The following is a 13,614-nucleotide window of genomic DNA, read 5'->3' as shown; positions in this document are numbered from 1 at the left end:
GTGCTTCAGTTTTTTTCATATGTAAAATGGGGATCATAAAGTACCAACCTCACAGATCATGTGAGGATTAAACTGCATAATATGGTACCTGGCACATACCCTGTTTCCCTAAAAATACAACCTAGCCAGACAATCAGCTCTAATGCATCTTTTGGAGCAAAAATTAATGTAAGACCCGGTATTATATTATATTATATTATATTATATTATATTATATTATATTATTACGTCATGTCACGTCACATCACGTCACATCACATTATATGACACCCGGTCTTATAGTAAAATAAGATCGGGTATTATTTTAATGTTTGCTCCAAAAGACGCATTAGAGCTGATGGTCTGGCTAGGTCTTATTTTCGGGGAAACACGGGAGTACACACTTTATCAGAGTCAGCTGCTTACTGCCTGCTCCGGGACGTAGACAGGAGCCCAGAGGCTTGTGGGAAATTGTGGCAGGAGCCCTGTGTTGGTTCTTGTCCCAACAGTGAACAAAAACGCCAACCCAGACCCACTGCCAAAAAAGGAAGAAGAGAAGAAGGAGGAGGAGGAAGACGACCCTGGGGAAGACGGCCCCAAGCCCATGCCCCCCTACAGTTCCATGTTTATCCTCTCCACGACCAACCCGTGAGTATGACCCATAGCTGGGGCAGTGAAAGTCAGGCCAGAGAGCGGGTAATGGGGAGGAGTGGCCTCCAGGACCAACCTTAGTCCGTAGGGGACCTTTGAGCAAATTTAAAATTGAAGCCCTTTTCTTAAGTCATATGAGGTAAAAATTTGTTGCAAAGTACTGATTTTGTTGGGAAACACCCCATCCTGCCATCAGCTAGAAAATCATTGTCATAAATATCCTAATCCACACTGTCTATGATGTGAGAGGCACCCCTGAGAAATGGCTGCCTTGTGAAGTGCACAACCTGTACAACCATACAGGCATGGCAGCCCTGGTCCCTAAGCTTTGCTCCTAACCTCTGCTCCACAAGGGTCTGGATTCTGGGCAGATAGCCTCTCATTTCCACGGCCCTCTGTCTTGGGCATCCTCGAGGTGGATAGATTATTTAAGAGAAAAATTTATCACATGTATGTCATGGTGGTTCAGTGTTATTTGACACTTTTCCAAAGGGTATTCCTTGAAATTCTGCTCCCTCGAAATGCTTCTTGACAAAGAAGAATCATATCAAATAAGCTGGGGGGTAACTGCTTTTCATAAGCTGCCTCTCGGGGACTTTTTTATTTAGTTGACTTTGTCTGTTTTATTGGAGAGATGCTTACGTGGCCCTTATTCTGTGTCAAGCGTGGTTCTGAATGCTTTACAATTTATTTTTATTCTCATAGTAATCTTATGCGATTGGTACTATGCTTATCCCCATTTGACAAATGAAGAAACTGAGGCCCAAAGATGTGAAGTCACCTGCCCAAAGTCATACAGCAAGCAAGTGGGGGAGCCCAGAGACAGACTGATCCAGCATCCCTGTTCTTAACCTCTCATTCCTGCTGCCATTCAGATACCCTTATGACATATTTATCATTATTATTAGCTCCACTTAAAAGGTTATGTACATAAGTATTGTTCATTAGCATATCAAAGGCTCTGATAAGGCCTACAATTCATCATTTAAGTAACTAACTTTTTGGAGCCTCTACCATGTACCAGGCATATTAACTCTTTGATCCACACATTCTTGTGAGTTAGGCCCTTTTATTATGGCCATTTCACAGATGAGAGCACAGAGGCACAGAGGGGTTAAGTAACTTGCGTAACGTCACTCAACTAATTTTTAAAAAAAATAAATTTACTTAACCCAGAGTTTCCCAGTTTTCTCTGACCATAGGACATTTTGTGCATGAAAAAGCTTTTCATCGCCTATAGAATCAAGGACAGTATTTCTTCAATCCAGCTGGGAATCAAATGTTCCAAGAAGTTATTTGGGAGTGATAAGAACTTATAAACAGGGCATGTGAATATCTTCCGTAACTGAGAGCCCCTCTCCTTTCTTGGGATCCCAGAACCCTGAGAGAACCCCCAGATGTAGGAGCTTGATAGTTTGTTGGGTGTGGGACTTGGGGAGTGAGAGATCTAAGGTAGTGGTAGGTGCTATAAGGAGATGGTAGAAGGAAAGGGCTTGTGAGCCCATGGTCTGAGTGGACCTCTGCACACCTGCCTATTGCCAACAGCCTTCGCCGCCTGTGCCATTACATCCTGAACCTGCGCTACTTTGAGATGTGCATCCTCATGGTCATTGCCATGAGCAGCATTGCCCTGGCAGCCGAGGACCCCGTGCAGCCCAACGCACCACGGAACAACGTGAGTCCTACCCAGTGTCCCCTTCCCAGCCCAGCTCCTCTGTCTCAGGCCACTTTCCCCTCCATCCAAAAGCTCATAACTAGGGTGAAAGGGATGCTGGTCAGGAGGGGAAGCTCCGACTCTTCAGGGATGTTCTGGAGAGCAGGGTGTTCCTAAGGAAGTGGTGGCTCTGTGTGCCTGGCAGGGAAGCAGTGGCCCAAAGTGGCTGGGGCTGAGCATTGCTGGAGTCCCTGGTTGGGGAGTGAGGCTGATGGGATTCTCTGTGTGGAATGTGGGAGATACTCAGGCAGGGGGATGCTCCATAGGCGATCCCCTAGGCAACCACGTCTCACCAAACAGACTCTTCCATTTTGACATGAAGCTTTGAAAGAAAGGATTGTTTTGACTTAGAAACACAGGTTAAACTTTTAGCTTTTTGGAGAGCTAAAAGGCTCTCCCTTTGCAGGTCCAGGGTCTGCAAATGGCCCCTGTTAATTGAGCATTTGCTGTGTTCCAGGTACCATCCTGGGGCATTTGGGATGCAAGCCCTCCCAGGTATCCCCATTGGACACATGGGGAAACTGAGGCTCAGGAAGGTTAAGTGACTGGTCCAGGGTCATGCAGCAGAATTCCAATTTGGCCTCCCCTAGAGTTCCTGCTGCTTCCATCAACCATCTCTGTTTATTAAGCACCTGCTGTGTGCCTGGCCCCCCCCCCTTGAAGCCTGTCAAGTAGGAATGAGTGCCTGCCAGTGGCCAAGAGGAGAAACTGAGGCGCTGCCAGGTGGGAGCATGGCAGAGGCCGGACTGGCAGAGGTACCTCCTTTTCTAGCTCCTGTCCCTCTCTCCTGCCCAGCACCAAAAGTACATTTTCCACTGGGGATGAAGCCTTGCCACCCTCGCTAAGTAGGTTAGGAGTCTGGCAAGGCTGGAGTGCCCCATAAATCAAGGCTGCCTGTCGGCAGCTTACCTTGCACTTGCCCTTCCTTAGCAGGCCTGGCAGGCCCCCTGGGGACCTGACTACAGGGGCATGGTGCAGGGGAGGAAAATAGCAGGAAATAATTAGAACAGGGCTGCTGGAGGAAACTAGCTCCAGGGCCGGGCGCTGGCTACACTCAGTTATCTCCTGCTGCCCAGTTCCCCCAGGGACCTCAGCGGCCCAGGCCCTGGGAGGGCACATTTCAAGAGGGCTCAGCAAAGCCCCTGCCTACTCTAGGAGACCAGAGAAGGCCCTGTGTACAGCAAGGAGGGGATAAGCTTGGAGAGCTCAGGGGGTGCCCTGTAGCTCCCAAGGCTGTAGGAATCTAGGGAGAGCTCCAACCAGCCCCCATGGGGCGTTCTGCAAAGCATCAGCTCTCTGCTCCATCTCGCAGTTGAAACTTCTCACCTCAAAGCCCTCCTCCCCTCATCAAGAACACGGTGTCCCTGTACTGCCAGCTGATGCCCAGGTACCCTCCCCTGAGTTCTTCCTACTAGCTGAACGAGAACAGGCCTCAGAAAAGTGCCTAGGACACATATGGTCCATTTATCAAGGATTTTAAAGTATATACACCCATGTAACTACCACCCGGGGCAGGAAGTAGAACAGAACTGCCCCTAACCACTGGGGCTTCCTCGATCCCCACTCTTCTTCCCTCTGGAGGGAGGTTCAAAATCAGGGACAACATCTGGAGACACGTTTGATTGTCATGACTTGAGGTGGGTAGGGGGTGCTCCTGGCAGCTAGAAGGTTGATGGCCTGGATCACTGCTCATTGCCCTCCTGTGCCCAGGACAGCCCCCATGTAGCAAATGTCCCGACGTCAACAGTGCTGAGCTTGAAAAACCCTACCCTCGAGGTACCCGCAACCCTGCTTCTGTAAGGAGCGTGTCTTAGCTTCTCTGATACCCCCACCTGCACATGCATCCTTCAACACTAGAATTGATATTTGCCCGTTTCTAACAGTAAAGAGATGGACTCATTCTGTGCCTCATTTCTGACACCTGGCATTGTGTCCACTATGAGATGAGCGTATATAGTTGTGGGTAGCGGCTGCCAGGCTTTTTCATGGCTGTTTAATATTCCACCGTGTGGCATGATTCGTTTATCCATCTCCCTGTTGACAGGCATTTGGAGTGTCTCCACTTTAAAACACCGTCACACACTCCCACCCCTGACATGGTTCAGAGGCACATGGGCATGACTTTTTCCAGGGTGTAAAACCAGAAATGGAGTTTTCGTATCATAGAATTTGCATAGGTTGGACTCACTGGATGAGGCCAGATGTTTACTGGATGATGCAGTGACAGCCGCACTGGCAGTGTCTGGGGCTCCCCCTGATCCACAGTCCTGTCAACACTTGGTGCTGGTGGCTCTTGCATTTGGCTGACCTGGTGGGTGTGGAGTGGAATGTCACAGGGACTTTGATTTGCATTTCCCTGGGATAAACGAGACCGAGAACCTTTTTGGATTAGACTGAGCCACATAAAATTGCCATGTATACAGGTCAAAAGGATCTAAATATTAGATTTGGTTTAATCTAATTTATTGGACTTTTTATTTCCTCTTGCTCAACTTCAGCTCTCCAGAATTTGATTCACCTGACCACCTGGCCTGCCCTCCCCCCACTCCTTTTCTTCTTCTTTCCTCCCTTCCATTCATTGCTTTAGTTAGTAGTTATTTAATGAGCAACTACTATGTGCCGGGCACAGAGCTAAACATCAAGGACTGACAGGGTATGAGATGGTCCCTCCCTTCCTAGACCTTACAGACAGAACACCAGGCCTTTGGCCACACTGTGCCCTCTGCTCAATACACATGAAATGCTGTCTCTCCACCATCTCCTCTGCCTGTCCAGATCCTTCCAGCCCCGTGCTTCTGCCACCCCTCTCCAGGAAGTCAGTCTCTGGCCACACTGGTCCCTGATGGCCTTTCAGATACCACACATAACGGGAATGTGATTTGTGACCACAAGAAATCACAGAGGCCAACTCCTGCCGGACCCAGTACAGCTCCAGCTATTCATTCAGCAAGCCCTTCTTGAGCACCTACTGTATGTCTGGCCCTGTGTTATTAACTGGAGATGTCACAGGGACAGGCAAACATCCCTGTCCTCTAGGGGCTGACATTTGGGTGACATTTGAGATTGTGAATAACTATAACAAGAGGTTTGTCAGGAAGGAGGAGGGGGGACAGGGAGGAGACTAGGTAAGGAAGATCGTGAGAGCCAGGAAGTGGCATTTTAAACAAGTGGTCAGGGAAGGCTTCACTGAGGAAGTGATATTTGAACCAAGCCACAAAGGAGGAGACAATCAACTTTGGTTTCTACCTGAAGTGAGGTGGGAGCCGCAGTGGGTTCTGAGCGGAAAAGGGCCCTGACCTGACTCGGGTGCTCATAGTCGCCCTCTGGTGGCAGTGCTCCGTAATTGTCAGGCCTTACTTGAACGCAAATCTGGAGTTGCCCCCTGCTATTACCACGTACTGAGCAGTGTGCCAGCACAATCACATCTTCACACCAGTGTCACATCACAGACGTGTTATGGTGTGTCCTGGAGAGGAGCCAGCTGCAGGACATTGTTCGTCCAGGCAGAAACCACCCAGCCTTGGCCAATAAAAAAGGCTCCCATCCCGTTGGTAAGCAAACCGGCCTAATAGTGATTTTGTTAGGACTTTGCTGCCATCTGCTGGACAGTTTCATTCACAACATACAAATCTATACTAAGGGTGGGAGGGGCCCTTGTGCAGTACACGCCCTGCCCATCCATACATGGCAGCGGTGTTCCCTCCTTGGGGTTTTTGCCGGTAGTAGCTGCACCCCCCAGTGGGCCATCGCTAGGTTCACAGGGGCTCTCCTGGAGCAAGCCAGTGACCCACTGCCCCCTTGCTTTTATCCCCTGCAGGTGCTGCGATATTTTGACTACGTTTTCACAGGCGTCTTTACCTTTGAGATGGTGATCAAGGTGAATGCCAGGGCTCCATGGGATTCTGCACCCTCAAGAATGGCACCCTGGTGCAGGAGGCTTGCCCCAGGGATTAGAAACGCTTGGTGTGTTTGGTTTGAAGAGCAGTGAGAGAGCCAGTGTGATTGGAAGAAATGAGCAAGGAGAGTGGGGAAAACCAGGGCAGGGAGATGAGAGCGAGGAAGTGACAGTGAGGGTGGGGGGCAGGTCATGCAGGGGTTTGGCGGCCACAGGGAGGACCTTGGCTTTTACTCCAGGTGAGGTAGGAGCCATGGAGGATTCTAAGCAGAGGAGGGTTATGACTGGACTCGTGCTGACAGGTGCCCTCTGGTCTCTGCGGGGAGGACTGACATGGGGGGGAGAGGGCAGGGTGGATGGGAGCCATGGAGGGTTCAGAGCAAAGGAGGGAGGTGATTGTGTTGGTCCAGGCAGGTGATGGTGGGGGTGACACCAGGGTGGTGGCCAAGAAGATGACAAGAAGTGGGCAGATTCTTGGAATGTTTGGAAGGCAGAACCAAGAAGGATTGCTAGTGGATCCAATGTGAGATATAGGGCGAAGAGGAGTCAAGGGGAACCCCAAGGTTTGGGCCTAAGAACCAGCAAGTCATGAAGTAGAGAGGGGCCACCTCTCATTGTATGGGGGCTCCTCACTCCTCCCCTTGGGTCCTCTGGCCACTGTCCCATCCCTGCAGGATGAGGGGGTCCCATTAGTGACCATGCCGCCTCCTGTCCCCTGGAGGCTAGAAGGGTGGGGCCTGCTCCCCAAGGCATGAGGGATCTGAGCACCATCTCTTCTGCCCCATAGATGATTGACCTGGGGCTCGTCCTGCACCAGGGTGCCTACTTCCGAGACCTCTGGAACATTCTCGACTTCATAGTGGTCAGTGGGGCCCTGGTGGCCTTTGCCTTCACGTAAGTCTCTTCTCGAGGCCTTCACTTGCCTCTTCAGTCCCCTTCCCCAGCCTGGGGCTTCCCACTGGATTAGGGGATGTGTTCTCAGGGTGTAAAGGTGGGGAGCGTGAGCTCTGGGGCAGTGGGGGCATCGCATGCCACCAGGAAGAGCTTCGATTGGCTTTTGCATGACAGCCACCATGGAGGAAGAAGGAGAAAGGACCCCCCCCTTCTGCCTCCCCACACAGCCACGTCACAACCCCTCGCTCCACTGCTTTCTGTAGACTAGTCCCGCCAGGACATCTCATCTTCCTTCTGCTCTATAAACTCCGCCCAAGCCACTGTCTCTTTGGGGAGTCCCTAAAAAGACAATCAGGAAATGAATGTGCATGAGAATTCAGACCCGCATCCTGTGCCTAAAGACCCCGTAGTTGTAGAATTGGTGACTCCCCTTGTGTGTCTTTCGCTTCTCCTGTAATCCTAGGACACATGGCCTAGCTGAAAGGCCATGTATCATCAGGCCACTCGGAAATGGCACCCAAGGGCTGAGCAGCCATTAGCTCTTAGGGCCCTGGTAGCAAACTTAACAGGGCCTTGCTCACGTTGTAGGCATTTGGATCAAGCTGAAAAGACCTAGTCAGCCCTTAATCTAGAAACAAATCTCCTTGAGGATCCTGTCTGTACCCATCACACTGGCTCATTCCCAGAAAGGAGTGTCTCAGGGATTCTGATTACCTCACCCCTATAGTGAGAAATAGGGGCTTACTCTGTGCGCTTGCCTCCTGGCTCCCTTCTTAGCAGATCTGCAGGCGGTGCTTGAATGGTCCCCTGAACAAACAATGAGGGATCGGTTTTGTCGTGAGGGTCAGAGCAATGGCTCATTTCCAATCTAAGGACTAAAGTCTCAGGTTCTTCCCTGGGAACTCAATCAGATCAAGTTGTATTCCAAGAGCAAGAAAGCTCCAGTCTGGAGGACTGAGCTGATAGAGATATGCATGAGAGTCAGGGGGTTGGTTATATTTCTGACTCCGGCCAGATTCCCCACCCCCTTTTTTCTTTATCTGCTCCTTTCTCCTCCTCTTTCTTATCTGCTCTGTTTCTTTCTCTACTCTTTCCTTTTCTTTCTCTTTCTTCCTCTCTCCCTCTTGCCCTCCCTGTTTCTCTCCCTCCCTCTTTTTTAAGTAGTTGAGTACTTATTTGAGTATTAGAGCAATGGAAAAGATTATTTTTTTAAAATCTAAAAGTTTGGCTACATTATCATTAAGATGTTCTGTAGGTACAATGATGATAATAAAATAAAGTAAAATGCACAGCAAATGGGGGGATTGCCACAAATAAGGACTCAATGGCCTTCATATATAAAAAGCAATTACAAATCAATAAGAAACACTGACCCTCAATAGATAAATGGGCAAAGGATTTAAACAGAAACATCACAGAATGCTGGCAACTAATAAAAATGGCAGGGGGGGCGATATCCAACCTCATTGGAATTTGGAGAAATGTAAAATACAAACCAGATACAAGTTGTTTGCCATCAAGTTAACACCAGTTTCTTCCAAAAAAAGATATTTAAAGATAATGCCCAGTATATGTGGGCATGTAATGAAATACCCTCCTCCCTCCTGCCATCAGCTATTTGAGCGGCTCCTACAAGGTGTCACGTAGGCACCTTGCAAAGCCCTGAGAACATTTAAATTCTGAAGAGCCAAAGCATTTTACTGCCCTCAGCCTGGAGTGAATCTCACATCCCCTTTCCTCCCTTGCTTCTTTTTCTCTCTCTTCCTCCTCCTCTCTCTTTCCCCTTTTTTTCTGTCATTTCTTCTCTGGCTTCCTCTCCTGCTCTTTCTTCTCTCCCTCCCTCCCTCCCACCCTCCCTCCCAACCTCCCTCCCTCCCGCCCATCCTGCCTCCCTCCCTCCCTTCTCCCCCATGCTGGCCCATATCTTTTGGTGATGTGAGCCTGACCATCTGCCTAACATGAGTGTGACCTGCAGAAGGCAGACACTTTGCCACACGCTCTGGCATCAGGAGACCCCGACCCCTCCTTGTTCTGACCAGGGGTGGTCTCCATGACAAGGGGGGACCAGCTCAAACAGGCACCCCTCCCATACTTCCTCAACCCCTCCAGGATGACATCTGCGCAGCAGCTCCCAAGTTGGTCATAGGTGGGGGGGGACCCTGTCAGTCACATCCATTTGTCCACACACAACCCTGCATTGCCAGCTGTGCCCTGGGTGGTGGGTTCTACTCTCTGTGGCCACCACTGGGTGAGGCACCGTAGAAGTGGTCTGATCAGCTCACCCTTGGTACTTCCTCCCAGAACTCTGTTGAAGCTGACATGCTTCAGCTCTGGGGTGGGGCCCCCACTGCTGCCTCATCCCACCTCCATCCCCCAATTTGACCTCACAATTTGGGGCAGGGATGGCCTTCTAAAGACCTGAGAACAAGTCTTTCAACCATACGGTTTTTGCCACGATGGGCTGTGGTTTGCAATATGCTGTTTCTGGGCTCCCTGGACCCATCATTAGGCTCGACTTGAAGCAAACCTAATCTGCAAAAACAAAATAATTTTTCCACCAAAAATCAATCAGCAGAATGATTCTTTGAGTTGCAAAAGAATCTGCCACAGGAAGCAGGTTTTTAATTTTTTTTAATTTTGAGTTTCCTTTTTAAAGTTATACAAAGGCGTTCAAAAGCAGCCTACCCCTCACGGAAATTTGGCAACATACTTGTAGAGTCAACCTTCTAAACTGGTTTCATGAAGTTGCTCCAGGCATAAAGCCAGCCAGCCCGTGACCTTGAAAATCCCTATTTCTGGTTTTTTTTTCATTCCCATACAAGGAAAGGATCCAGACAAAGATTTAAGGCCATCCTGTGAGCCTCAGTGTGCTCGTAGATCTCACAGGAACTGTGACATATGAGATTTTGCCAGTGGATTCCTGACGAGTGCCAGGGTTTCTCATGGGGTTTTGGAAAAGCTGACAATCATGGAAGCACCTTTATACGTTGGGCATAGGGATGGGAGAGGTAGACCCAGAGACCCCACCCCTGACACACCCTTCCCACCTCACTGCCAAGAATCCATCTGGTGCTGCCACTACTCCTCCAGGTCAGGGCTGCAGGCCTGGCACAACTGGCTGAGCACCTTGATCAAGCCACTCCTGCATGCCCATGGGGCCAAGCTGCCAGAAAGCTAGAGAAGGACCCCTCAACCTGCAACTGTTTACCCCATAAAAGCTTCAGAATCCTCCCCCTGGCTGCAGGTTTGTGGCCTCCTCTGCCCGAGAAGATCTCTCACCCTGCTAGGACTTCACTTACTGTCTTTCCTTGTTACCACGTGGATGTCACTTTGGCAGGAGAAGAGTATGCTCTAAGGATGTCAGCCTGAGTACCTGCCCCAAGGGCCTTCCTTTCTTTCCTTTTTGATCTTTTAACTTGTTTAATCTGTTCCGTGTGCCCAGCTTCTCATAGACAGGGCTGAGAACCACAAATGTTAGATTAACCTTATTGTTTTAGAAAAAGGTTCCTGCGATTCTGCCTGGTTTCTCTATAGATGTGTGAGTCCCTTAGCTTCTCTGTGCCTCAGTTCCCCCATAAAATCAAGAAACTCGACTTGGTAATAGTGATACTAACAGCCTCCATCTATGTGACCTTCACAACAACCCCATGTGGGAAGTTCCTAGTGTTCCCATTTTGTAGATGCCCAAACTGAGGCCCAGAGGGAAACGAGTCTAGCAAGATCACTGAGTCAAGTTCTGCTGTCAGATTCAGGGTTGCTGCCCATCTCCCAGGCCCGATCCTGAAGGTTTTCAGGAGTTGGCACAATGAGACTTGGCAGCCCAGCCAGCCTGGGTTCCTGGAAGCCCCAGCAAGGCCTGGAAATCCAGGGGAAGAGGGCATGAGGCTCTTCCCTTACTTGTTGAAAGGAATCTTGCTGTTCCAGCCTTTGGGGCCGGAGGCAAGGATTCTGCTACAGGGGTGTGATGGCGGCCCTGTCTCAGATGTGAGCAAACGACCCCTGTGGTGCTCCCAGGGATGTGCCAAAGCTCTCCCGACAGCTTCCACCCCTCCTGCATCTCGCCCAAATGTCTGTGTGTGTGTGTGTGTCCTGCTCCATCCACTGACCGAGTGCCATGTCCACATGACCACCGTTAACACGCCATCTCATGAGCCATCACACGTGATATCACGCTCTGCGCCCATGCATCGGGGCAGCCAACTGACATGTCTCAGCAGCTAGCGGATCGTGACCCTGCCCTCACTGCCAAGAGTCCATCCAGCACTGCGACTGCTCCCTCAAGGCAGGCCAGCACAGGTGGCCAAGCGCCTTGATCAAGCCGCTCCTGCGTGCTCAGGAGCTGAATTGCCAGGAAGCCAAAGAAGGAGCCCTCAGGCTATCACTTCTTTTATCCCCATCCTCAAAACAGCCCCTGCCCCCTGAAGGCATTCTTTTTCTTGCATGTAACGAAAAGAAGATTAGAGTGCAAGATTCACATACCTGGGTTTAAATCTCAGTCTGCCGCTTCCCGCCTACATGACTTGGGGCACGTCACTGTCCCTCTCTGGGCCTCAGCTTCCTCATCTGGAAAATGGGCGTAATGGTGTCATCTTCCCATAGATAGACACACAGACATTCAGAAGAGTCACATATTACACCTAAAGTCAGCAGGTTAGGCAAAAATTGTTGAACAATCTCTTAATAGTCTATAAAGGGAAATCTACACAATTCTGTGTATGTTGTGATTCCTAGATACTTAGAGCTTTGAGAGCAACTAAACTAAAGCAAAAAAGGTAGTAGGGAGGGAAAACCCAATGGGAGCAATTGTAGACATTTAAACCATTCTGTATTTTTGAAAATAGCACTAACTTCAAAAAGAGTGATGGGTGGAAAATTCTGTCGGGGGCCTACGTGGCGGTGGTGCTCCCACCATTCTCCCGGCAGTCAAATTTTTTCTCACCTTGATCTCCATTCATGATTGGAGAGTTGTCATGATGCCGAGAGATTTCTCCAGGCCCACATTTTCTCAGAAGACTCTTGAGAGTTGCCCCTTAATTTTATCCCAGGTGGGAACTCTTTGCTGACCCCTCCTTCATAACTTAGGGCAGAAAGCCAAGGCTATTGCTACTGTTCACTGAACATCCGAGTCCCAAAGGCCTTTTTTACAGAAGAGGATGAGAATTAGGGGCAGAGCTGGGATTCAAACCCAGGTCCCCAGCTCCAAAGCTCACAGCAGTCAAAGCATTCCTAAAACCTTCCAGCACCAGAACCCCTGGAGAAAAGGGGTTTCTCCAGCTCTTGGCAGTGACTTTCAGTCGCAATTTCGCCTTTGGTCATTGATAACCTTCTGGCTGTCCTGCTACTTGGAAATTTGGCTTTCTTGGTGCTGTCAGGCAGTGCCAGGGGCCTACCAAGGGCAGGGGACTGAGCGGGGGGCTTCCAGATGGAAGGATGGACGTAAGCCAGAGCCACAAGCTTGAGGGTGCCCCTCCTGGTGCCTGGGCAAGGCCGGGGGTACTCAAGTGTGCGTGTGTGTATGTGCGTGTTCTGTGTTCTTTCTTCTGAGGCCGCTTACGATCTGTCTCTCCCTCCGACGCCACCTCACCAGGAGCAGCACACGGTAAAGTCTCTCTCTCTCTCTCTCTCTCTCTCTCTCTCTCGCTCGCTCGTCTGTCTCTCGTTCTCCGTGCCCTGGTGCAGCCGCGTTGGTTCTGGGCCTGTTTCCGTGACCTTGTGTCCTTGCTGCTGTCCTGTCGCTTGCAGTGACCAGAGCCCCCCTCAGCCTGCTCCCAAGGGAGGAGGAACCCTGAAGGGTCTTGGCCACTGCCTCCCACCATGACCACTGCCAGCCCACTTCTTGGTGGAGAACAGAAAGTGGGCGGGGGGCCTCCCCAGGGTCTGATTTGAATATGGCGGTTGACCTGGATGGTGCCTAGTTACCAGAGGAATGAAAGTGTCCGCCTCCCAGATGGGAGAAGGGTGAACAGTCCAAGCAGCTGAAACTTGGGCTCTGAGAGGAGAAAGTAACCACCCCCCTCCCAGCAGTGTCTACACTCTTGGCAAAGTGGTTCCAGAATCTGCTTGTTTTCTGAGAGCACATTGATGAAGTTACTCCTGCCTGCTCAGGGGCCAAACTGCCACTAGCACTCTCCTTAGTGCCTCAGTAAACAGGTGCTTCTCAGCGTCTCCCGGGGACAGAGTGCCTCCTGGAAGAGACCCCACATCGGCCATGGACTCATTTTCCGATGAGTGGATTTCCCCGGGAAGCGTGTTCCCAAATGTCAGCTGTTCCGCACATCCAGATTTTAACCAGTCTGACATGCAACCTGGATGTCTATTTGCTTGACATTTTCCCCTCCAGCACATAGTCTAAACTTCATTTTAATTTTGCTAAGAAATTGTATCATCCGCTTACAACCAGTATTGTTCACCTCAGACAGAACCACAACTGCAAAGGGGCATGAAACAGTTGCACTGCTAGTTGTTGCATTCAAGCTGGGTT

General features: G+C 50.2%; 1 protein-coding gene across 13 annotated transcripts in view; it reads left to right on the top strand.

The window, feature by feature from the left end:
* The window catches only part of CACNA1A (calcium voltage-gated channel subunit alpha1 A), a 286,036-nt gene that overhangs the window by 225,545 nt on the left and 46,877 nt on the right, over positions 1–13,614 (top strand). For all 13 annotated transcript variants that reach the window (XR_012498085.1, XM_074338066.1, XM_074338067.1 and 10 more), the window contains 4 exons: positions 489–627; positions 2,176–2,305; positions 6,162–6,221; positions 7,027–7,133. Coding sequence is in view for 12 of the 13 variants with exons in the window: in XM_074338066.1 (XP_074194167.1) it covers positions 489–627; positions 2,176–2,305; positions 6,162–6,221; positions 7,027–7,133 (436 nt within the window). In the remaining variant the exon portion in view is untranslated. The remainder of the gene's footprint in view (positions 1–488; positions 628–2,175; positions 2,306–6,161; positions 6,222–7,026; positions 7,134–13,614) is intronic.

This window comes from Rhinolophus sinicus, linkage group LG07, assembly GCF_036562045.2.
Source record: "Rhinolophus sinicus isolate RSC01 linkage group LG07, ASM3656204v1, whole genome shotgun sequence".
NCBI classification, from domain to species: Eukaryota; Metazoa; Chordata; class Mammalia; order Chiroptera; family Rhinolophidae; genus Rhinolophus; species Rhinolophus sinicus.
The sequence above is the reverse complement of the archived record's forward strand: the minus strand, read 5'-3'. Positions and strand labels throughout refer to the sequence as shown.